Source organism: Castor canadensis, chromosome 13 (genome assembly GCF_047511655.1).
Source record: "Castor canadensis chromosome 13, mCasCan1.hap1v2, whole genome shotgun sequence".
In the NCBI taxonomy this organism is placed as follows: Eukaryota; Metazoa; Chordata; class Mammalia; order Rodentia; family Castoridae; genus Castor; species Castor canadensis.
This window is the reverse complement of record NC_133398.1, coordinates 54,409,599-54,436,788: the sequence shown is the minus strand read 5'-3', so window position 1 is coordinate 54,436,788 and position 27,190 is coordinate 54,409,599. Positions and strand designations below refer to the sequence as shown.

General features: G+C 35.4%; 1 protein-coding gene across 13 annotated transcripts in view; it reads left to right on the top strand.

The window, feature by feature from the left end:
* Cntln (centlein) overlaps positions 1 to 27,190 on the top strand; it is a 314,618-nt gene that overhangs the window by 278,543 nt on the left and 8,885 nt on the right. For 12 of the 13 annotated variants that reach the window (XM_074051749.1, XM_074051761.1, XM_074051748.1 and 9 more), the window contains 2 exons: positions 12,522 to 12,707; positions 15,451 to 15,528. The exons of the other annotated variant lie outside the window; for it this stretch is intronic. In XM_074051749.1, the coding sequence (XP_073907850.1) occupies positions 12,522 to 12,707; positions 15,451 to 15,528 (264 nt within the window). The remainder of the gene's footprint in view (positions 1 to 12,521; positions 12,708 to 15,450; positions 15,529 to 27,190) is intronic. 13 annotated transcript variants of the gene reach the window in all.

Below are 27,190 nucleotides of genomic sequence, written 5' to 3'. Positions count from 1 at the left end.
CCTGGCTGAAAGGCGTAAGTTTTTAAAACAGAAAATGAATTTCATAACTAGATTATCTTGACTAAATACTGTCCACTTGGTGAAGTTTCATGACCATGATAAAGTAATAGACATATTTCTCTACACAAAGTAGGTTAACAAAAATTATCCTTTAAAAAACAAACTTTATTTGCATACAACAGTATGAATAATATTTAATGATAAAGTGAGTATCTAAATGGTAATTATTCAAGAGTGACATATTGGTCCCTCATATTTTTCACCAACAATGATATGAAGTATAAATGTCTTTATAGATAAATTCAGAAAATTCAGAATTACTGTGGTCTCATGGCTTTTTAATTTGGATAAAATTAAAATATTAAATCTTTTAACATTTTCAGGATTATATAATAGGGAGCAATAACAGATGAATAAACCATTAGTACTTTTTCAGAATTTTTACACATTGTTTCAATTTGGCATTTAGATTATCTGCTTTGGAATCATCTGATACTTTTGTATTTAAATAAAATGCATAGTATTGGGTGCCAGTCTGTTGCATCAAAATCCCCAGTAATATGCACTATACAAGCTGACTAAGTGATCGTTATACACTACCTCAAGTTGTATTTAAGAATTGAATTTATATGACAAAATACATATCAGTGTGGCATCTAGTAGCACCTTTTACAACCCATGACTTCTAATGGTGATTTGATGTTTGTTTTTGTTAACTATGTTTTAGGGCCAAGGTGTAATTGAGGTTGGCATTAGTTCTTCTGTTTAATCTACTTTTCTAATCAAGGGCCACCAGCAAATTAATGTCAAACCTCAGAGTTACTGGCAAAGTCTAGATGGTTGAGTCTTTGAAAAGGGATGACAACATCTTTCTCTTCCTTACATGAATGAACTAGACAGGAATGCCATCAGCTGAGGTAGCATATCATAAGTGACTTATTATAGCCTACTTCATTTGCAGTATCAGATCTAAGCTTCTACCCTTTTAAAGGTTAAGACCTTCCATAAGTGAACATTATCCTGCCTGAAATCTAATCTTCTGTCACACTAATCTCCAATTTTCACCCATCTTGGACTTACTTCTGCCTTGCTCAAGTTATACTTCTCACCAAATTGTCCTCCCCTCTTTATTCTCACTGTATTTAACTCAGTGTCTTCCTGTCATATGACTCCTTCCTTTAACCCTGTGGTTAATAGATACAGTTCAACTGCCACTTACTAGCTGTGTGACCTCAAGCAAGTTATTTAATCCTCAGTAAAATGATTGTAATAATGGAATATACCTGAGGTTAAGATTCAGATAAGTTATAGCTAAAGATCAGAACAGTGCCTAACAAATCAGAAGTCCTAGCTAAGTAACAACTATTATTAGTAGTAGAAATAGAATAGTTCTTATTTATCTCCTGAACAGTTATGATATGCATCTCATTAATTAACACAAAATTGTAAACTCTTGTTCTTCTCTTTTTTGCTTCAAATAGATTATAGCCAACTTGGGGGTGGGAACATTGTCATTTATTTTCCTTACAGTACTGGCATGTAATAGGGCTCATTAAACTTTTGAGGAATTGATCTTATATGTTCTTCAAGAATAATACTGGATGCATAGTCACTGCTAAGACTGAAAACCGTGTGAAGGCAAGAACTATGCCTTAACTCTGAATATTAAGGAATATATGTAGCTTCTACATGGGACACTGTAATCATCAGAACTCATTCTGTACAGAAGCTTATTAGGGTATTATGTGCACAAAAGTACTTAATAAATATTAGTAGTAGTGTAAATAGTAGTAATGTTTGTTCTGGCCCTGTTGTGGCATCTACAGTCCTTTTAGTCTTTTCATTTATTCATAGGGCACAATCAGATTATAGAAGAGGAGGAATGGCCATCTGCTCTAGATCTAGTCTTGAATATGGAATTTTGCCCTGGGGTAGTATCAAGTGCTTTGAGCATCTGGGCAGGATATATGTGGCAGAGCTGAGACTTTGAATTCTCATAATAACTTAATAAAACACTCTAGGGAAATTTCTAGAAGTATTTTCTCAGTTTGACTCAGCCCTGGTATGTAGGCTTGTTAATAGGCTTATATGCGAGAGTCATATGCCAGGCTTCATCTTCTCAGTGGGTTTTTTGTTAGCTATAAAATATATACCCTCCAAAGAACAGTGTTCAATTGGAAGCTTAAGTGGTTTCATTACTAGTATGTTCTTGTTTGGTAAGATTTAGTAAGATATCTTAGATACATACATTTCTTCTTTTTCTATAGTATCAAGCATTAGAATTTTATTTTTTACATATACAGTTGTTAATACTTTGGCACTGGCTTACTCTCTTACAATTTTTAAACAGTTCTATGATATAGTTCAACTTGAATTAACTCTTTTAATTCTATCATTACTCTAAAAAAAGAAAAATTATAGTTGTTTTGAGAGAAAAGTTCTTAATAAAAATGCATTACTTAAGTGGATGAACTTTAAGCCATGTAAATTATATCTCAATAAAGTTGTCTAGACACACACATGCACTTGCACTTTCCCCATGTGCCCTGCACCATCTTAGTACTGCCAGGAGAAAAGCCATCACCAAATGTAGGCCCTCAACCTTGGACTTCCAGAGATATAAGCCAAACCTCTTTTCTTTATAATAAAAACAAAAGAAGCTGTTTTTAAAAAAAAAAATTACTTTTTCAGGAAATTATGATGTAATGGTGACTCCAGGGTATCTGAGTAGCCCATTTTTATGTTTCTCACAGTCTTACCAGCCATAGTGATTCAGTGAAACTCAAAATTGTATGTAGCTAGCTAGTGCAGTCAAAGACTCAGTGATAAAGACTAGAAAACTGTAAGAGGAAAAAAGACTGGAAAACTAATAAGATCTAATAAGATTGAAATGGAATAACTTGCTATTTGTTTCCTGAACACTGTTGAATGATTACAGTAAGTCATGATAATTGAAATTAGAGTAGCTGTAAGTTGAGATATACATCCAATAAAATTCTTATTTTGAAAATGTCCTCAGATATTGGGACAATTCCTAATCATTAGAAAGAACAAAGCCACCATTTCACATTGATGAGACTAGATAGTTTGAAAGAAAATGTAGACGTTATGAATCTTTACACCCTGGCAACATATTAAGCAAAGTTTGACAGAAATATGGAAATAAAAAAGAAATTGATAAATCTATAGGTATATTCACTGTCCCATAGTATATTTAATCTATACTTTACTCAGAAAGCAATAATTCAAGTAGACAAAAATATGAGTAAGGCCACTTTTTTTTCAAATCTGTCTGTAACATTTAGAGAAACTATTTGCATCTTAAATCACAAAGTTCAACAAGTTCAAAACAGAAAAATCATGTTGGCTCTCTACCCTGAATATAGTGTAATAGAACTATGATTTAACAAAGTAGGTGGCCAAAATCTATCCACTTAAAAATTCAACTCCTGTAAATGATTTAATGTTGAAGGGGAAATAAAGAGTTCATGTACTGTTTGAAAATGAACATTGAAAGTATCAAAACCTTTGGAATTCAATCAAAATTTAAATTTCAATTCAAGGTGCTCAAAAAAGAAAACAAAGGAAATGAAATTAGGGAGGAATACATAGGAATTTTAAACTCTATACATAATGCATATTTTCTTTAAAAATAAATTTGATAAGGTCCTGCCTTAGTAAGGAGCCAAAATGGTATCCCTGCTTAGTTGCGGAGTACAGTCTAGGCCTTGTCCAACCAGAGAGCCCAGCCAGCCTCCCCACCTGGCTGTACAAACCACAGCATGGTCTTGCACATTTGCTGAGCATTGTGTAGGCCACACCTGGATAGGGAACTTAGTCATCAACCCTAGCAGACCATAGAACACAGCCAGTGACCCATCTGTCATGGAGCTCTGCTTACAGTCCCACCCAACCACAGAGCATACCAGCCTGTGGACAGCCTGACCAGGGCACCTAGTAACAATCTGACCAAACATGGAGTAAAGCCAGCAGCTCCATCCAGTCAGAGAACATAGCAGTGACTCCATACAATCACAGGGTACAGCTTGTGGCCCTGCCTAATTATGGAACCCAGCACACCTCTACCAAACATGGAGTCTAGCTAGCAATAATATTTGCTTCCCCCAAACAGATGTGACTGTGGAGCCTAGCCTGCAGAACTGTCCAATTGTACAGTCTAACCATTGGTACCATATAGCTAAGTTGAAAGAGTGACCCTACCTAACCAGAGGCAGTCATGGAGCCCAGCCAGCGACCCTGCCTGACTGCAAAACCCAGCCAGAAGCCCCACCTGACCTCAGAGGATGGGAAGCATCCTTGCCCAGCAAAGAACTTGATAGCAAGTGTTACCTATTCACAGATACTTCCTATTAGCCCCAAAGTTGGACTGATCGGTGAAGATCTATCCTTACAAAGCAAACCTTTAAATGCTGGAAGAAGTGACTGCTTCCTAAAATGTTCAGAAACCAATATAAGAATATAAGGATCAGGAAAAATCTGGGAAACATGACAACACCAAAGGAAACTAATAAAGCTCCAAGAACTGAATGGAAATCCATCAGTTGATCAATAATTCACATTAGTCCTCTTAAAGAAGTTGAGTGAACTGTAAGAAACATGGCAGATAACTAGATGGAATTAATGATTTTTCAAGTTTTAAATTTTGATTAAATCTGTTGGTATTTCTCTATGGAACTGTGTAGCTGCTTATAAAAACAAAATATAGTTGGGCATGGTGGTACATGCCTATAATCCCAGCTAGTTGGGAGGCAGAGACAGGAGGATTAAGAGTTCAAGGACAGCCTGGGCAAAATTAGTGAGACCCTGTTTCAAAACCAAAATATCAAAGTGCTTAGGGTATGGCTCAAGTGGTAGAGAACTTGCCTTGTATGTGCAAAGCCCTGGGTTCAGTTCCCCAGTGCCATAAAAAAATAAATAAAAAGCAAGTATCTTGTTTTATGCTAAGAGGAAATAAAGCTGGTATCAATTACAGACAGTTACTACCACAAAAAAGAATTCTAGAGAAAATACTAAGACTGAACAGAAAAAAAAAAAAAAAACAACTTCATAGCATACTCAATGAAGCATAAGAATAATTCAGGGAGCTCAAAGGCAGGCCATTTGAACTTGATCTAGTCAGAGGAGAGAAAAGAATGAAAAATAATGAAGAAATTCACAGGATTTATAGGATATCAAATTGAAAATGTATGCATAATAGGAATTTTAGGAGGAGAAAAGAGAGAAAGTGACATAAAGCCCATTTAAAGAAATAATGGCAGAAAACTCAAATTTGGGGAGAGAAAAGGACATACAGATTCACAAGGTCCAAAGATCCCCACAGCATTGAGCACAAATAAGTCTACAACAGGAAATACACTTTTAAATTGTCAAAAGGCAAAGAGAAAGAGAAACTTTTGAACAAAGCAAGAAAATGTAAACTGTCACATATTAGGGAGCCCCCATAAGGAAGGGTGCCTTCTTGAGACTATCAGGGGATTTCTCAGTAGAAACCAATTCAGGAGAGTATGGGGTGATATATTTAAAATACTGAAAGAGAAAAACCTACCTGTCAAGAGTATTATAGCCAGCAAACCTGCCCTTCAGAATGAAGGGGGAAAAATATGACTTACCCAAACAAACAAAAGTGAAGGGAGTCCATAGCCACTAGACCTGCCTTACATGGTATGCTAGAGTTCTTTAAGCTGACATGAAATGACTCTATTTGTAAAGTTAAATATAAAGATAAAGTTAGAATTCTCAAATATCGTAATGGTGTTGCACAAATCAACTTTAACTCTGATATAAAAGTTTTTTAAAAAATAATTTGATATTATACAATATAAAATATAAAAAATATAATACTAATAATCTGAAATGTGATGGAGAGATATAGAGAGTTTGTATGTGATCAAATTTAGTTGTTAACAGATGAAAATAGAAAGTTATAACTACAAGATATTTTATGTAAGCCTCATGGGTGTTGATAAAGGGAAAAATGGGTTGGCATACAAAAAGTAACTAAATCACAAAGAGAAGCACCAAGAGAGGAAGAGAGAACTAAAGGAACTACAAAATAATCAGAAAATAACAAAATGGAAATTGTCCTTACCTACTAATAATTACTATAAATGTAAGTATTCTAAACTCCTCTAAGATCTAGTGATATGCTATGTACAAGACTCACTTTAGTTATAAAGACACACATAGACTGAAAGCAAAGCGGTGGAAAAGATATTCTATACAAATGATATAGAATTTAAGTAATAAATAGTCAAAGGAGAAAATGAAGGTCATTATATGATGATAGGTCAATTCAGCAAGAAGATATAACAATCAAATATTTGTGCACCAAACATTGGAGCACCTAAATGCATAAAGCAAATATTAACAGAGCTGAAAGGAGAAATGAACAGTAATACAACAACAACAATAGTAATAATTATGATAGAGGACTTTATTTCCCCATTCTCAACAATAGTAAGACCATCCAGGCAGAAAATCCATAAAAGAAATAACATTTGAATAATACTATAGAATGAGTTGTCCTAACAGACATATACAGAACATTCCAACAGCAGAAGAATATACATTCTTCTCAAGTACACACAGAACGTTCTCCCAGATAGGTCAGATATTAGGCTACAAAACTAATCTTAACAAATTCAAGAAGATTGAAATCATATCAGGTATATTTCCTGACCATAGTAGTGTTCATGAAATTACAAATCCATTTCAGGAGGAAAATTCACAAATATGTGGAAGTTAAGCAACACAGTCTTGAGCAACTAATAGATCAAATAAGAAATCAAAAGAAAAAATATCTTGAGGCACGTGAAAATGGAAGCACAGCATATCAAAATATATGGGATGCAGCAAAAGCATTTCTAAGAGGAAAGATAATAGCTGTAAATACCTTCCTTAAGAATAAAAGACTTAAATAAACAACCTAACTTTTCACTTCAAAGATCCAGAAAGTGAAGAACTAACAAACCAAGCCCAAAGTTAGCTGAAGGACAGAATTTATAAAGGTTAGAAAAGAAATAAATCAGATAAAGAATAGAAAAACAATGCAAAAGGTCAATGCAAGTAAGCTGACTTTTTGAAAAGATAAAATTGGCGAATCTTTGGCAAGACTAATCAAGCAAAACAGAGAAGACTCAAATAAAATTATAACTGAAAGGAGATATTACACCTAATACCACAGAAATTCCTTTACAATCATAAGGGAATACTGTGAACAATTGTATGCCAAGAAATTAGATAAGCTATTAAAAAATGGAAATTCCTAAAAACATACCACCTACCAAGGCTGAATCATAAAGAGACACAAAATCTGAATAGGCCAAAAACAAATACAGCAATAGAATCAGTAATCAAAAACCTCCCAACAAAGTAAACAAGTTGGATACAGAAAGAATGTACCTCAACACAATAAAATAAAAGCCATATAGAAATAAAACAAGGATACTCATTCTCACCACTTTTATTTTAGATGGTACTGGGAGACATTGCCAGAGCAATTAAGCAAGGAAAGAAAGAAAACATGTAAATCATGAAGACGCAAAATTGTCTGTTTTCAGATGACATTATTGTATATATATAGAAAACTCTAAAGACTCCACCACAAAAACCATTAGAATAAATGAATGCAGTAGAGATTACAGATTAAAAAATTAACTACAAAAATGACTTGTGAATTTGTATACCAACAACAAATCCTCTGAAAAATAAATAAAACCAATCCCATTAATAATAACAACAAAACAACACCAAAAAAGAAAACTTTGCGGTAAAATTTAAAAGAAACTCAATAAGTCTGTTTACTGAAAAGCATAAAGTCATTGATGAAAGAAATTGAAGATGTAAATAAATGGGAAAATAGCTATGTTCACGGACTAGAAGAATTATTATTAAGTCCTAGTAGTAAACATGCTCTGTAGATTCAGTGCAATTGCTATAAAAAAATTCTTATAAATTTTTCAAATAGAAAAAAATGGATAAAAGTCATGTGGAACAACAAAAAACCCTGAGTAGACACAGCAGTGCTGGGCAAGAAGAGTAAAGTTAGAGGTATTGGGTCTGGAGAGCTAAGGCAGGTGAGTGAGTATCCCATCCCCCATGGAGAGCCATATCATTCCTGCATCCTGAGGAGATGGAGGCCTGCGTTCCTGCATCCTAAAGGACAGATAAACAGAGTCTGATAGATCTGCCACAGGGCTGATGAGCAAAATGCTCTCAAGATTGTTCCCTTCCCCCAATAAAGGTGCAAACCAAACCAGTTCACCTGAGAAAGCCCTCAAATCCATGGCCAATGACAAAAACCCACCTAACCCCGAGCTGGGACATCCATAAAAGCCCCAGCCTTCACCTGAGTAGTGAGCCACTGGCTTCTGGGATCCACTACTCTTCTCTAGCTGTAGTCTTTCCTTTCTCTTTAATAAATTCTACTTTACATACTGGCATTGGCTCATCATTCAACTGCCTCATGAGCCAGTTCCCTGGCCTGTGAAGGTAAGGACCCTCGACTCCGGCCTGCAACACTTCGACACCAGCACGTAACATAGACATTACACATTGTGGTTTGAAATCAAACTGCATGGTGCTGGCAGAGAAACGGTCAGAATAGAGAGGTCAGAAATAAAGCCATGGGTATATTTGACAAAGGCACCAAGAATACACAGTCAGGAAAGTTTTGTCTCTTCAATTAGTGGTGTTAGGAAAACTGGATATCCACATGCAGCAGAATGAAATTGGACCACTGTCTTCACTCAGAAAAATCCAATAGAGGTATATTAAAGAATTAATATCAGACCTGAAACCTTAAAACTTCTCAAATCATAGGGAAAAATTCCTTGGCATTGGTCTTGGTGATTTGTTTGTTTGGATATGGCACCAAAAGCACAAGCAACAAAAGGAGAAAAAAATGGGACTAAAAGGCTTCTGCACAGCAAAGGAAGCCACAAAATTGAAAGGAAACTATGAAATGTGAGACAATATTTGCAAGCCTTATATCTGATAAGGATTAATGTCCAAAATTGATAAGGAACTCACAATTCAACAGCAAAACAGCAAATAGTCCAAATAAAAATGAAGCAAAGGTCTTGAGTAGAAACTTTTCCAAAGAATACATGTCAAATGGCCAACAGATATGTAAAACAGTGCTCCATCATAAATCATCAGGGAGGCCAGGCATTGGTGGCTCATGCCTGTAATCCTAGCTATTCAGGAGGCAGAGATCAGGAGGATTGCAGTTCAAAGCCAGCCTGGGCAAATAGTTCATGAGCCCCTATCTCAAAAAAAACTTTCACAAGAAAAAAAAGGGGCTGGTGGAGTGGCTCAAGGTATAGGTCCTGAGTTCAAACCTCAGTACCACAAAAAAAAAAATCATTAGGGAGATGCAAATAAAAATCCCAGGAATCTTGGGAAATGACTGAGAAGAGATGCATTTTTGGAGTGATGGAAATGTCCTTTACTTTGATCTGGATGTGTGTTAACCTAGGTTTCATTTGTAAAAGCTCATAAAACTATACAATTAAGACATACATAAATTTTGTTCAAAAATAGTAAAGAGGGCTGTAAATATTCACTTATATTTAACGATATGTATGCTGCTGTGTTGCGAGGTAAACCGTACAGACATCTGCAACTTTCTTTGAAATGTATCCACAAAGTAAGAGGTATTGAAGGATGAATAGATACACAATAAAGTATAGGACAAGTTAATTATAGTGCATAGGTGGTGGGTATTTGTGTACTAAACATTTCTTTCAACTTTTCTGCATGTGTGAAATTTTCCATGATAAAATACTAGGGGAAAATGTCCACAGGCAGATTCTCAATTTATTACAAAGGGATAAAACCAGCATTCTCTCATGGAATCATGCAACAAACAATATCAATGGACCTTAAAAACAGCACATTAACTAAATCAGGTATGAAGGAATGCATCATATATTACTTGATTTATATAACAGTCTAGAAAAGGCAAGATTAAGATTATATAATCAGAACAGTCACTAATGTGGGACGAACTAAGAAAGGGCTTTAAGAAAATTTCTGAAATACAAAGATTTTCTATATCTTGAGAAGCTGGTGGTTACACATAAACATACAACTGTCAAAACTTATTAAACTAAACACTTAAAATCTGTATGCTTTATTTCATTCTATGCCTTATTTAAAAAAACGTATTGGGGGAAAAAATTTATGGAGCACATTGCAAAGATTCAACATATGTATTACTGGAGTCTTCCAAGAACAAAGCAAAATAATGGAATAGAACAAATATTGAAGGCTAGCACCCAAAATAACTTTCAGAAATAAAAAGACTTCAAAGAACATAATATGAACCAAGGAAAATTGATCTAATATGTCATGCCCTGGATATGTTCTAATAAAGATCCTGGACTTAAGACTAAGAACAAAAACTAACTAAATAAAACCCTGAAGTGCACTTCAATTTCTCTTTCTGCCCAGCTCACTTCCCTTTAAAATGCATGCATGCAGATCTTCATTTCAGAATCCTTTTCCAGGATTCTAACTTGAGACACACAAAAAATAAAATCTCAATTAATTCTGAAAGCTAGAAAAAGTATAGGTAACTTTCTATTGATAGTACCAATCATACATTAATATTTATATCTACAAATATATTTATAGATAGTATTCATTAATGGTAATGACAATGCAATGAAACTATAATTACAAAACCAGAGAACAGAGATCACTACCACCTAAAATTTTTTAAAAAATGGTTTGTAGTTTGAAGAGGAAATCTGAACAAATGGCTGAATATTCCTAAAAAATAGCATGTCTAGAATTATCAGAACCCATAAAATACAGTTAAAATGGTGCTCAAAAACTTATGTAGCCTTGTATATTTAAATTAATAAATAAGAACAAAGGAAACAATTAACATGAAAAATAACGAGAATCTAAAGATAAAAATAAAAGTGAATTAAAATTTGCAGAATTAAATTAATACAGGAATTTTTGGGGAAAAAAGATAAAAGTAATAACATGGATAAGCTTTTAGTTAAATACATGAAACAATTGTGGGAAAGATGGGCTTTCATGGAAGACTGAAAAAAACTAAAAGCAGAAAAAAATCATGTTGTTTTGTTGGGGCAGGGGACTAGAGTTTGAACTCAGGTCTTCATGATTGCAAAGTAGATGCTCTACCACTTGAGCCATACTTCCAGTCCAAAAATCATGGTTTGGAAGTGTCTTATATATACCTCATTGTGAAGAATGCTTTTTAAGTGATCCCACTAAATTTAAAAGTGAGAAAGAAAAGATTAATCAATTCAAGTACATAAAAATTTAACATTTTTCTTTGGTATAAAACACTATATCTCAAAAAAGAAATTATGAAAAATTGAGGTGTCTACAATAGACAAATATAATTTCCCTAATATATAGAAAAAAACTCTTGTAAATCACTAAGGAAAACAAAAAATGATGAAAAATAAAATTATCTTAAGGCTAATTCTCAACTTCATTTGTAATAAGAGAAGTGAAAAAAATAAACCAAATGAACTCTAACTGAAATACTAGATTTGATGTTTTACTAGTGATGTAAAGACAGATACTTTCACATTCTTTATGGAGTTATCTCCACAAAGTTAGTATCTTGGAGAAAGACTGGGGATACAATTAAATAACAGCTATCAAAAATGTGGCCATACACACCCTTTTGTACAGCAGTTTCACTTATAGTTTTGTATCCTAGAGCTGGAAAATTGATACTTAAGCACAATTATTTATTGCAACATTACTTAAGCCACCAAAATATTGAAAATAACCCAAACATCTAACCTTTGTGCTTACAAAGCCATGCATTGAGGCACAGAACTCTGTCCATACAGAGTAAAAAGTGTCTTTTTCTTAGGCACTTGTAGAAGTGGTATGTGCTAGCCCTTACTGATTTTTCAGGAGGGAAACCTGAAGACTCGTGAGGCAATACTAGCTTTTGTATAATGATCTCAATCCATTATTGTCATCTTGCCCATACACATTTCAATTGCACTTTTACTCAACTTCTTTCTCATGTCCTTGACACATTTCTAAGCCAATTTTAGTAAAATCTCAGAAACATTTTCTGCAGTAATATTTCATACTCTTATGTACTAATTAAGTAAGTTATGTAATAGTCTGTTAGAACTCATAATAATGTTTAGGGATAATGAAAACTGACTCTTGGGTGAGGTCAGCGAGGGGGAGCAGTTGTGCTTTGTCATGATTACAAGTAGCCTGCCAGCTGCAAGCATTCTCCAACCAAGATAGCAGTTGGTATATCTAAAAGAGAACTGGAAGAGCTTTGGTTAGTCACAGATCAGTTAAGGGAGCTTTTATTGCATAATGACAATAACTAAATAGCAATTCATTATGCTCAAAAATAAATAAAATCAAAATAAACCTGATACAAATGATTGGTTAGTATCATCACATGTTTATGTTATGACTGCTTTGTCTTCATTATGACTTCCATATGAGTCCATGTTCTTTCCAATATATTGCAGGCTTTGGTCAAAGAGTTACAAAATGATGTCCATGTGATAAGACGAAAAATCAGAGAACTTAAGAAAATGCAGACAAACAGGGCTGCTTGTAAAACCTCAACTCATAAAGCCCAGACCTTGGCAGCTTCTATCCTGAACATTTCACGGTCAGACCTTGAGGAGATACTGGACACAGAAGATGAAGTAGTAAGATCATTTAAGTATCTCTTAATAAAGGCTTGTTACACATCTAGGTACATATTTTTATTTCATCATTCTTAGAAGTTCATTTTTAATATTATATTCATGAAACCAAGATTGTTAAAGTCTCTATGAAAGACATACATTGAATATTAAACAACTAAAAGACTCTTTAGGGAAGTTTAACTGCGTAATATAGAAATGTCAGTACAATAATCTTTTGAATTGCTTATTACTCATGTTGGTTATCCTTTCTTGTGTCTCCATTTTCTTTAGCTTAGTTAATCATATTGTATATCTTGTAAGCCAGTATGATTTTGATTTTTTTGTTGTTGTTGAAACAGGGTCTCGCTATGTTTTCCAGTATTTTTTTTTTTTTTATTGAAACAGGATCTCACTATGTGGCCCAGGCTGGTCTCAAACTCCTGTACTCAAGTTCATTTTCCTGCTTGGTCTCTCAACTATCTGAGACTAGAGTTGCACGCCACCATTCCCAGTGGAAGCCACTTTTTTTTTTTTTTTTTTTGGTGGTACTCACAGCCTCAAACTCAATAGGCAAGCACTTGAGTCATACCCCCAGCCCCTTTTTGCTGTTTGTTTTAGTTTGTCTTTGCCCCAGTCAATCTCAGACTAATATTCCTACCTCTGCGTCCACATAACTGGGATTACAGGTGTGTACTACCACACCTGAAAGTTACTTAATTAAGTATTGAGTATTTGAGTGGATTTAGTTAAGCTGAGTCACATTAATTTGACAAAAATCTCCTATGTGAGATTTAAAAATTAACTTTCCTGGCTAATCCAAAATTATCACTGATCAGTGTATTTCATGGAAATATATTATTAGAAAATACAGGAATAGTTTAAGTTGCAAAAGTACTCCAGTCTGAGTGAAGGATATGTATTCAGGTACAGGTCTTCAGTAGCACTTCAGCACTTCCTTGGCAGCAGTGCATTTTGACATGGTTACTACCACATAATAGCAGAATCTCAACTATGCACAGTATCCTTTAAAATCTGTGGAAGTTGCTTGATCCTATACTTTGCCTCTGAACTCAACATGAATATTAGATTTTTTATTGCTGTGAAAGATTAAGGAAATAATAGCCCTAAGAACATCCCAGTAAATATGTGCTCAATGGAAAAATATAGTGCTGGACTTAGATGTTTGTATGAGACCATCCTCCACACACACACACCCATCAGCTTCTTAAAGATCTGTTGGAGTAGAGCAGTGTACAATTTGTGAAGTCTTCTAAACTACAAGGAGGTCTTTGCAAATAGATCAAAGGAATTCCACAGGTATTATTTTCATCCTATAGGCAAATGGGATACTCTGCACTTTGAAGTAAGAGAGCGTTATCTAACGTAATATCAAACACAAGATACATGGGAGATGATAGTATCTCTAGCAAGGTTGTTAAGTATGCTTTGTTACATTTAATTAAAATTTGTTAATAATGAAAACCTTAACAAAAAAATGAAATTGAGGCCTCTACTATTGCCTAGGAATTTTAACATGTGGATATCTGTACCATACATGTACTTACATATATAAAAATGGGTACATATTCTAGAACACAGAATCACTGCCTTTATTTGGTGTTAAAAAGATGTCAGCCCTCTCTTGGCTGACAAATTAGGAAAAAGCAGTGCCTTTGAATGAGCAAATAAGAAAAAAATCCCTTTAAGTATGTGACCTAGAAAAGGGTCTCTTGTTATCGTCCCAAAGACTGGAACACACCTTTCTGTGAAGAAATGGCAACACTACTCCTGGGCACATGCAGTCTGAAACAGAGCACACATACTGTGATACTGCATTCTATACTGCCCTAAATGAAGGCCCTCCTGGAAGAAAAAGGACTCAAGTACAAACACACTGTTCTGAGAGGAGTTCTGCACCTTCATATATTTATCAGGTTTAATCAGAGGTTATTTACACTGATCCCTGCATCTTTTAGAGATCTAGAGTTGTATGTCTTGTCTAAGCAGACCCCAGAGGACCTGACTTATGTTTTTTAAACTTCATCAAACTAATAAATTCACGTAGAAAACTGTGAGATCCTATGTGAAGTGCTTAGTATGATGCCTGGCATACAGTAAATTTCAACAAGTGCTAGTTTTCTCAAATGATTCTGTTTTGAAAAGTCTATTTTATGTAGAAATATGATTTTAAGTAAACCATCAAATGCATACGTGAATACATTATAATTTCCGAAATATTTTATTTTGATAATTGATGACTTAAAAACAGAGACATTAATTTGAAGTGCCACTTGCCTATCTGTACACTATTGAATATTTTAAATCAATAAGCAATAAACATACCAATCATGGCATGTTTGATTCTGTTTATATTACCCTTTACTTACCTATTTTCATCCAAGATTTTTGAGTGTAAGTTTTTTGTTATCTCTTGAGGATCACTTGTTAATGATTCTTTTATGCAGATTCATCATCTTTTTCACCCACATGTCAGGCCCTATCTTGAGCTCCATGGCAAAAGTGGAAATAAAATATTCCTAATTTATTGTGAAATATAGGAACATGCATTTATATTACATATATATGTAAATATTTATAAATTAAATATCAGAGAGGATGGATTTAAATGTGCCTACCTTGAGGGGATAGGCCACTCTGTTGAAAATGATTCCACTGATACCTCTTTAGATTGATTCAATACCTGATAGTGTGACCACGTTCATGTAAATGCAGTTAACACCAGTGGTGTGTTCACTTTCTTTAGGAAATTGAAAAGACAAAGCTAGATGCTGAAAATGACAAGGAATGGCTGTTGTACATTCAGAAACTTCTTGAAGGACAGGTATTTTATTTTTCTGCTTCATATATTAAAACTTTGAAATAAAAACTCCAACCCTTACTTTTTTACTAGATTCCTAACTTTTTGCAAACACTACCCATTATTTACTTCTGTTAGGTAAAGAAGTATTCCAAAACGTAGACCAGAAAGTTAACCCTCTATTTGTACTTTTGCACTTAACAAATGAAACAAATGCCTTGGGAAAGAGCCAACATGGGTCTTAGCAAATGCATTAATTAAATTATTGAGTCCACCTCTATGCTTGCTAGACTGAAAAGGATCCATTTTCTCAGACCTCTTAGGAAAAGAGATTCTTTATTATGTGTCTTTAAAGTTAGTTGTTGATATGGACACCTGAGGAGTTCATGGGTTTCAGTGACCTTTTACTTTGGACCTGTTTCCAGTCAATTCATGTTTTCCTCACAGCCAGACAGCTGTTTATTACTGTGTCTTCCCGCATTCTCTACAATATTTTCTACTGAGACCTCGAGCAGCTTGTTAGTGGGAAGTAAATATTGATTTGGCATCCTGTCAATGCAGAAAGAATGAAAAAGTTTCCACCAGAGGCCCCTCAAACATTTTCCTATCGACATTTTCTGGGCCGAGTGGAGACCTGCATAGAGGATGACAAGGCCAAGACGAGTTGAAATCCCTGAGGGGTCTATTGAGACTGCTGCTGTGACCTGTGTGATACTTTTTCTTCCCTTTCAAGTATTTTTTTAATACACATATAGTCTGCTGGGATGCGCCCCTCTTGTAAGTGATCAAGGGCAGTTTATTGGCAGGTGAGATCCCTGCTTTTCTAGTCATAGCCGGTTTTTGTTTTGACATCACTGACAGCATGTAATGTATTCTAAAACTTTTTCATTATAGCTCTTTTTGCTCAACCTAATTGTTTATTTCAAAACTGATCTGGAATAACTAAAAGCTAAAATATATTTGTCAAAACAGAAAGAAAAAAAAAAGCAACACCCATCCCGTGATTTTTGGAAAGACATTGTAAATGTTTCTGTGTGAAAGATTAAAAAAGAGAAGCTGAAGAAGTGCAGTTATTTTATATTTATGGTAACAAATAGCAGTTCCTATGCTTTTGATAATGTCAAGAATAAGTAAATGATATATAAACTATTCAAATTCTCAGTATCTATTTTGTATAGTTTTGAAACATCTAAAATCGCTTCAATAATAATGGAAGGTGGTGGGGTATCTTTTTCTTAAAGTTGAATAAGATCAGATGTACAGATGCTAGACAAAGCCTTCACAGTAACAACTTACTTTTCAGAAGAGAAGTCATTTCTTAATCATGTGTGCCAGAACCCAGCTCACTGCTGGCACATCAAGGAGTTTAGGATTTTTTTTTTCAGCTTAAAAATGACCCAAAAAAATAGACTTTGTAATAAATTTGTAAAATGCTCACCTTGTAACTATAACCTTGCATTTCTTTTAATTAGACATTTCAAGTTAACTATAACTATAAAGTAATAAATCAGTACTTACAAGTTTTTATTAAATTTCTCTGAAACTCTTCTGATGCCAGACCTGTTTTTTTCTGACCCATACATTCTACATTATCTAGATGTACGCTTATTCTGTCCAGTTAGTATAAAAAAATCTTGTTGAAAATGGCATCAGACCGCTTAATACTCTAGTTTGATATAGTGCCTTTTTGTGCCACTGAGCCTGGACTCTGGAATATAATTGCCTGGTAGTATTGATTTAATTGCCCAGGTTTATTTGCGGACTCCTAATTATTGACTGGAGGTAGATTTAATGGAGCAGCCTTTATGAACACTGGGAAACCGCTGCTGTTGCTGTTATACATAATGAACTGCAGCATGTGTCTTTAGATCATTTTTCAAGCTAATTTTATTCCACTGTGACAGTATGATAACATTTAAAAAGTCAAAGACTTTTTATTTTTATTACTGACATATGTGGTTTTGCTGATGCCTTTGGATTTTGTGAGAAAAAAGTAGGGACTTCATTGGTTGTACTTGAATGCCACTTTGTAATTATGCCCAAGAGAAAAATCTATAAAACAGGAAATACCTTTTTGTTGTTGTTAGCTTTCTTTTCTTCTCTCTCAATCCCAGCAATTATATTTGTCCTGAATTTTCAAACATGTTTTCTTTGCCCACCAGTTTTTTTCAGACTCTAAGATGCTCACAGAATCGTATGGGCAAAAGTATAAATATGTTCATTCATACATTTGGTTTACTTTATGGATTATGCCTTCTCATAGTTGAGTTGTACATGATCACTGAGTTGTGGAGTAGTTAAGCATATTCCTTAAAATATTATTGAATTTGAAAATGGTGTTATAGTATTGAAGTATTTCCGATAAAATTATAGGGAAACTTCCCTTTTACGTCCTGTCTGTACATTGGGTTTTATATGCGGTACAGTCCTGAAATTATAGGGGTGAATCTAGCCCTGTGGTTGTGTCTTTTGTTTAAGAATGTGGTTACAGAACTGCTTTCTCTTGAAAAAAATTGTCTGAGCTCATTTGATAAAATTTCATATTGATAAAATGTTTACCATACTATAAAAAGTCGTTCTGTCAAGTGCAGTATGAAACTGTACAATATAATACCTACTGCTGCTATTAGTCAGAAGTGCATAAAAACGAAAAGCTCTAAAATTTTAACATACATATTTGATACAGAATGCGAATGTTTGTTCTCATTATTTCAAGTAGTCCTATGCAATTGGTAATTTTGATCTACTTTCATTTATTTGTGTATAACTGCTTTTAATTTCTTTGAACATTTTTACTTGTATTAATTCTTCTTTTCATATTAATGCTTTTTTAAGCTTACAATTTATGAAAAACACAAGCAAGCAAATTAATGATTGAATAAGATAGCAGAAACACCCAAAACTAGTTTTTCTGTAGTTTAGGTAGTGGGGGAAAAAAAGGAAAGAAAGTAGATAGAACCAGAAAATAAAAGCTTTTGAGAAAGAAAGGAATGTAATCAGAGTTATTCTTTAGAAAGATACATGAGATCAGCATGTTGGGTAGTTCAGAGAGAGCAAAGACTAGAAGCAAGAAGGTAGTCTAGGCAAAGGGCAGTAAGGGTCTCCCGATTTCTGCAAACAGAAAGGATAGAAATAAATGTGATCCTCATTATAATAAATGGGTATGTAGTAGTAATGAGATTAGCAGAAGGGGATCAGAAAGCAGAGATGGGTAATTTTAATAGCTTACATGATGAGAAACTTGAAGATACCTTTAAGGATCCTAGGGCCAAGCAGGTTTAGTATGGAGGAGGTACTAAATAATGACTGAAGCCCTAGAAAATTTGGAAGTTAACAGTATTTAAGGGTACATTTTGTCCTTAATTTATCCCAGCCTTTTGTCTTCCTCTTCTCAGTTAAATTTAGCCATTTAGGAATACATTTTAAACTCTTATATGAAAAACAAAAAGGCAAAACCCAGTATTCTTGTATTAGAATCATATTAAAAATTCTATCTTTTTGCCTTCAGTTGTTAAGAATTTAAATTACAGATTCTGATGACTAGTTTTCCTTTAGCTTTAAATATTTCTGTTCCTGTTAGTTGCTTCACATCTTGCAAATGCTGAAATTTAATATAGTTCACTTTCCCCAGTGTCCTCTCTACAAAATATGCTTACCTTCTATAGAATGCTTTTCAGTATGGCAGCGGGAAGGGTTTTATAAATCTCCCTGGCTTTTATAAATAGACTATACTACTAGCCTGAAGGTTAAGTGAAAGTTTTTCCTTGTAATTCTAAAGACATTTTTTCTGTGATTGTTTACTATGTTGTTCTTATGTGTGAACATATACTTGCATACTTACATACTCAGCCTCTCTCACACATATAAACCCACACCTGTAGTTGAAGTAGCAAGTGTTAAAACTACTCAGATCTTTGCTGGGATTTTTTTTTATTATTTAACAATTGCAAGCCTACTTTCATATCATCAGAAAAAAGGACATTTGTATTAAAGGGACTCTTTAAAATAATTAAATTTGATTATAACATCAGTTTAACTTTTTTATTATAATTTTTATTAGGATATAGTGACAATTCCAATTAGTCTTATACATTATTTACATATTGCTTCCATTGTCTCTCCCTTTCAGAACCCTCTCCACCCCACCTAAAGCAATTGCAAGAGATTTTTTAGTTCTGATTCATATAGGTATATGAAGTCCATCAACCATATACCATCACCTTAATCTCCTTCCTTCACGCTCCCTCCTTCCCACCAGAACCCCCCCCCCCACTGTGCCTATTTCACAGTTCTGGTTATCATTATTAATATTTGAGTTGATGTTCAAAGGGGTGTCTCAATGTATGCCCACTGTGCTTTATTTTGGTCTGTTCAATCCCTTCAAATATTTTCCCTTACCCCTTTACTTGCCACCCCCCATTTTTCAACAGCTTTCAACACACATCCTTATATCCTCTACCTTCACACCTTATGGAATGCAATATTACTAATGCTCTATCATTCTCTTTTCCTTTATCTCCTTCCCCAAGTTCCATAGAGTTGTTCCACTGTTAAAAACATGTTCTACAACTGAGTTTGTATATGATCATGCTTGTTTTTGTGTATATATTTATCTTTGTATATGTCTTCCATGTATGAGAGAAAACATGTCTTTTATGTTTCTGATTCTGACTGATGTTATGTCCTCCAATTACATCCATTTACCTTCAAACCCCATGTTACTATGCCTTGTGCCTGAGTAATATTCCATTATGTATACATACTACAATTTCATTCATCAGTCGTAGGGCATCTGGGTTGTTTCCAGAGCTTGACTATTGTGAATAGCGCTTCAATAAACATTGGTGTGTAGGTGTCTCTACTGTAGCCTGTCTTATGTTCCTTTGGGTAGATGCCCAGGAGTGGAATCATTGGTAGTTCTACTCTAATTTTTTAAGGAATCTCCATATTGCTTTCCATAGTGGTTGTACTAGTTTGCATTCCCACCAGCAGTGTATAAGGGTCCCTGTTTTGCCACATCCTTGCCAGCATTTGTTGTTGTTATTGCCCTTCATTATGGCTCTTCTAACGGGTGAGATGAAATCTAAGTGTTGTTTTGATTTGGATCTCTTTTCTAACCAGGACAGTTGCACACTTCTTCATATGTTTACTAGTCATTTGCACCTCTTCCTTTGAGAATTCCATTTAATTCAGGTGCCCTTTTCTTCACTGGGTGTTGATTCTTTGCGGGCTGAGATTTTTTAGTGTCTGTAGATTTTGGATATTAGTCCCTTATCAGATGAGTAGCTGGCAAAGATTTTCTCCCATTCTGTGGGCTCTCTGTTGAGACTGGTGACTGTTTCCTTTGCTGTGCAGAAGCTCTTTAGTTTGATGCAGTCCCATTTGTTCATTGTTTCTTTTGGATGCTTAGCCTTTTAAGTTCTGTTTAGGAAGTCATCCCTGTACCTATATTTTCCAGTGTATTTCCTACTGCTTCTTGGAGTTGTTTCAAAGTTCCAGGCCTTATATTAAGGTTTTTGATCCACTTTGAATTGATTTTGGTACAGGGTGAAAGACAGGAATCTAGTTTCAGTCTTCTACATATGAATATCCAGTTTTCCCAGCAGCATTTGTTGAAGAGGGTGTCTTTTCTCCATCATGTATTTTGGGCTTCTCTATTGAAGATCAGTTGGCTACAGATGCATGGGTTCATGTCTGGATCTTCTATTCAGACCCATTGGTCTTCCTGTCTGTTTTTGTGCCAATACCATGCTCTTTTTATTGTTAAGGCTCTTGTAGTATAGTTTGAAGTCAGGTATTGTGATGCCTCTAGCATTGAACTTTTTGCTCAGAATTGCTTTGGCTATTCGAGGTCTTTTGTGTTTCCATATGTATTTGATAATTGCTTTTTTTATTTCTGTGCAGAATGTCATGGAATTTTGACATTAAACATTTAGATTGCTTTGGTAATATGGCCATTTTCACAGTGTTGATTCTGTCAATCCATGACCATGGAAGGTTTTTCATCTTCTGATGTCTTCTTCGAGTTCTCTCTTCAGTGGTTTATAGTTTTCATTTAAAAAGATCTTTGGTTTCTTTTGTTGAATTTATTCTGAGGTACTTTATTGTTTTGGGGGTTATTGTAAATGGGATTGTTTCCCTGATTTGTGCATTGTTGGTATATAGAAAAGTTACTGGTTTCTGTAAGCTAACTTTGTGTACTGCTACTTTGCTGAAAGTTTATGATTTCTAATAGATTTTTGGTAGTTTTTGGAGTCTCTTAGGTATAGGATCATGTCATTTGCAAATAGGGATAGTCTGACTTCTTCCTTCCCTATTTGAATCCCTTTTATTTCTTTTTCTTGTCTTATTGCTCTGGCTAGGAATTCCAAAACTATATTGAACAGGAGTGGAGAAAGTGGACATCCCAGTCTTTTTCCTGACTTTGAATGATGTTGGCTCTAGATTTGTCATATACAGCCTTTATTATGTAAAGGAACATTCCTTCTCTTCATAGCTTATTCAGAGCTTTTGTTATGAAAGAGTGCTGGATTTTTGTCAAAGGTTTTATCTGCATCTATTGAAAGGTTCATGTGGTTTTTGTCCTTGCTTCTGTTTATGTGCTATATTATGTTTATTGATGTTGAACCATCCTTGTATCCTTGCAATGAAATCAACTTGGTCATGGTGTATGATCTTTTTGACATGTTGTTGAATTCTGTTTGGCAGTATTTTGTTGAGGATCTTTGCATCTATATTCATAAAGATACTGGTCTATAATCCTCTTTTCTGGTTATATCTTTATTGGGTTTCAGAATAAATATAATACTGGTTTCATAGAATGAGTTTGGTAGTGTCCCTTCCCTTTCTGTTTCCTGGAAAAGTTTGGGGATTATTGGTGTTAGTTCTTCTTTAAAGGTTTGTTACAATTTGGCTGTGAATCCATCAGGTCCTGAGCTCTTTTTTATAAGGAGACTGTTTATTATTTCTTCAATTTCATTGCATGTAATAGCACTGTTTAGATCATTGATATCTTGGTTCAATTTTGGTTAGTTACATGCATCTAGGAATTCATCCATTTCATCTAGATTTTCCAGTTTTCTTGAATACAAGTTTTCAAAGTACTTGCCAGTGATTCTCTGGATTTCTTTGGTATTTGTGGTTATGTTCCCTTTTTCATCTCTGATTTTACTAATTTGTGTCTTCTCCCTCCTCCATTTTGTCATGTTGGCTAAGGGTTTGTTGATCTTGTTAATCTTTTCAAAGAATCAATTTTTTGTTTCATTGATTTTTTGTATACTTTGTTTGGTTTCGATTTCATTAATCTTGGCCCTAATCATTATTGTTTCCCTCCATCTGCTGGTTTGGGGTTTGGTTTGTTCTTGTTTTTCTAGGAGCTTAAGGTGCATCATTAGATGGTTTGAGAGGTCTCTGTTTTTTTAATGTAGGCACTTATAGCTATAAACTTTCCCCTTAGCACTGCCTTTGCTATGTCCCACAGACTCTGGTAGGTCATTTTTTTAAATTTTCATTGGATTCTAGGAACTTTTTGATTTCTTCCCGTATTCCTTCAGTCACCCAATTTTTTTTTTTAGTACTGTGTTGTTCAGTCTCCATATGTTTGAATATTTTATGGGGTTTCTTTTGTTGTTGACATCTAGTTTTATTCCATTGTGGTCTGATAGGAAGCAGAGGGTTATTTTGATTTTTTTGAATTTGTTGAGACTTGCTTTGTGTCCTAAAATATGATCTATTTTGGAGAACATTCCATGAGCTGCAAAAAAGAATATGTATTACGTAGTTGTTGGGTGAAGTACTCTGTAGATATCAACCATGTCTATTGGTCCAATGCATGGGGTAGCTCTGAAGTTTTTTTGTTGATCTTTTGTCTGGATGACCTACCTGTTGGTGACAGTGGGATATTCAGGTCTCCCACTATCACTGTGTTAGCATTTATCTGAGCTCTTAGGGCCATTAAGAGTTTTTTGTAGTGTAGCTGGGTGCCCCTGTGTTTGGTACATATATGTTAAGGATTGATATTCCCTCTTGATGAATTGTTCCTTTCATTAATATGAAGTGACCTTCATTGTCTCTTCTGATTGATTTTATTCTGAAGTCTACCTTGTCAGAGTACTACTTATACACTTTTTGCTTGGAAAATTTGCTTGGAAAACTTTTTTCCAGCCTTTGACTCTAAGCCAGTGTTTATTTTTTTCAGTTAGATGAGTCTTTTGTAAGCAACATATGGTTGGGTCTTATTTTTTAATCCAATTTGCTATTCTATATCTCTTGATTGAGGTATTGAGGCCATTTACATTCAGCGTTACTATTGAGAAGTGCCTGTTGTTTCCAGTCACTTTTGTTTCCCTGTTGTTTAGTTTTACCTATTCCTTATTTACTGGTCTGCTTGGTCAAAGGGGTTTATTCTTTCTTGAGTCTGCCTGTCCCGCTCTAGTTTCTTCTTCTATATGTAAAACTCCTTTAAGTATCTTCTGTAGTGCTGGCTTGGTGGTGGCAAATTCCTTCAGTTTTTCTTTGTTGTGGAAGGTTTTAGTTTCTCCTTCAATTAGGAAGGATAGTTTTGCTGGGTAGACTAGTCTGGGTTGATGTTTTCTTTCAGGGCCTGAATTATGTCTTTCCATGACCTTCTTTCATTTAGAGTTTGAGTTGAGAAATCTGCTGTTATTCTAATGTGTTTGCCTTTATATGTGACTTGTCTTTTCTCTTTTGCAGCTTTCAGTATTCTTTCTTGGTTCTGTGTGCTGAGTGTTTTGATTTTGATGTGTCTGGGGGTGTTTCTCTTTGGTCCTGATGGTTTGGTGTTCTGTAGGCTTCCTGCACCTGGATGATTCTTTCTTTCTCGAGGTTAGGGAATTTCTCTGCTATTATTCTATTGAATAAGTTGTTAATGCCTTTAGTTTGTATCTCCTCTCCTTCTCCTACACACATGATTCATAGGTTTGGTCTTTTCATGGTGTCCCAGACATCATTCATGTTCCATTCATATTTTCTTAGCATTCTTTCATGATCTTTTGCTGTTTGGTCTAATTCTTCTCTTTTTGTCTTCCATTCCACTCTATTTTCAACTTGTTCCACTCTGTTCACCAAGCTTTTGATTATGATATTATTTGGGATATTGAGTTGTGTATTTTGGATTTTTTTTTTAGCGTTTCCTTATCTTTATTGATTTCCTCTTTCATATCCTGGATAGTCTTAAATTTCATTCACCTGTTTGTATTTTCTTTGAGTTCATTTCTTTGTTTATTCATGTCACCTTTGAGGTCAAATACTAACTTTTGTGTTTGTTCTTTGAGGTCATTAATCATTTTTATTATTATTTTTTGGAATTCATTATTTGATAGCTCTTCCTCTAAGCAGATGTTTGGATCCTTAGTGGTGGAATTGGCTTTTGATGGGGAGTGGCTGTCTTGCTGTTTCATTCTGCATTGAGATTTACACATCTAGAGTTGTTTTTGGTTATGGTTTTAATCTCTTGTGCCCCTGTAGTTGGTGTTTTGAATTTTTTTTCTGCTGGAACCCCAGCAATGTTCCTCAGGGAGGGGGTATACTGGATATGTTACCCTTTTCAGGGTTCTTGTTGTGGTGCCGAGTACCTCTTTTCTCCCTTCAGTGAGGGGACTGGAGTTCCCACTCTTTGATGGGGGTTCTCCTGCAGTCACAGTGGGTAGTGCTGGGTCTCTGTGCACTGTGTGGGTAGGACTCTTAGCATCAGCAGAGAAGCAGATTGCCACTCAGTGGACAGGAGAGATGTGACTCTCCTGTAGGGAGGTACAGTGTGAAGCCCTGGGGTTTTATGTACCTTGGAGGAACAGGGCTTGTGGTGCCACCTGCAGAATAGCAAGCTTTCTTCCCCTCAGCAGGAAACTAGCATTCTCTCTCTTGATGGAGGAGCAAGGGCTCTCTTGGTGTCAGGGGCAATGGGGAGTGCTGGGACTCTGTGCTCTGTAGGGAGGGAAACCTTCTAGTTCCAACAGAATAGCAAGGCCTGGAGCCTGGGGTTCACTTGGATGTGTGGTGGCAGGCTCCTGGCACTGTAGCAAGTTGAGGGTACCTGAGAGATACAGGCTTGAATCTTCTGGTGCCCACAAGGCAGTGGAGGCTCTAGAGTCTACTTGGATTGGGGTGTGGGCTTCCAGAAGCCGTGGCAGCTACTGCAGGTGCAGGAGAACAAAGCCTGTGGACAGCAGGAGTTTCAGGGCCTGATTTCCCACAGGGACTTCAGGGAGCTGAGTTTTGTGGCTCTGCTGCCAGGGGATCCAAGCCTGCTGGCTTGTGCCTTCTGTTACCCATGAAGCAGCAAGATCCGTGGGACCTGCTTATACAGGAGCACTGGTTTCCCTGGTGTTTCAGGGTGAAGGTAGCAGGTTGTATATTAGGGAGGAGTATGGAGCTCTGAGTTCCTGTGTGTGCCTGGAAGTGGGACTTACTGCCAAGTAATGGAGCTGGAGCCTCACGGTGACGTAAGTGGTGGGGGATTGGGAGTATTGAGCTGTGAGTCGTTCTTCCCATTCTTTCTGTGGTTAGTTGTTTCTGTATTTGGGGATTCAGAGAGGGCTTTACTTTTCGATGCTTATGGGACTCCATGGGTGCCTTTTGGGGGTCCTGTGATCTTCCTTTATGGGGGTAGTTGGTCGCCGCTTGGCTATAGGAATGTCAACAATCCACCATCTTGCCCCTCCCCATTGTTGTAACTCTTACTTTCTTTTTTTTTCTGTCATTTTAGTTAGCTTTCTCTGTGTAGTTTTATTTTCTCTAATACATATACTTGTGCTACAAAAATGAAGTAGTATATAACTAGTATTCAGGAATTAAATCTTATCCAAATATCAAAAGATTTCTACTTAGAAGTTCTTTACTAACAGCTAGTTTTGTTGCTATACATATTTGGAATTAACAATGCTGTTCATTCAACAGTTATTCAGTGCCTATGTTATGTAAAAGTGCTTGTCAGCCTGGTAGACAAAAGGGATAATTCAGGTCCTCAAGTAGCTTAAAATCTAAAGTAGGAAACTAACAAGTTGGTGGGAATGGGAGAAATTAGAACCTTTGTGCATTGCTGGTTGGAAAGTAAAATGGAGCAGGTGTTATGGAAAACATTTTGGCAGTTTCTCAAGAAATTTAGCATGCAGTTACTATATTATCCAGAAAGTCTACATCTGAGTATATTGCCAAAAGAACTGAAAACAGGGACTCAAACAGATAGTTGTATACCAATGTTCATAGCAACATTATTCACAGTACCCAAAAGTAAAAATGATCCAGGTGCCTGTTGACAGATGAATGGATAAACAACACATTATATATATTATATAATTGATTTGTCAGCCTGAAAAAAGAAGGAAGTATTACACTTATATATACCATATATACCGCACATGGATGAACCTTGAGGACTTAGCATAATTATGATAAGTGAAATAAGCCAAACACAAAAGGACAAATAATCTATGTTTACACACATGATATGTACCTAGAGTACTAAGATTCATAGAGACAGAAGGTAGGGTGTGATTGCTAGGGTCTGGTAGGAGGAGGGAATGGAGAATGTGTGTCTAATAGGTACAGAGTTCAGTTCTGGAGAGAGATGGTGGGGATGGTGCATAAAACAGTGCACTTAATGCCCCTGAGCAATACATTTAACAGTGGTTAAAATGCTAAGCTTTATGTGTATATAGGGCCACAGGTA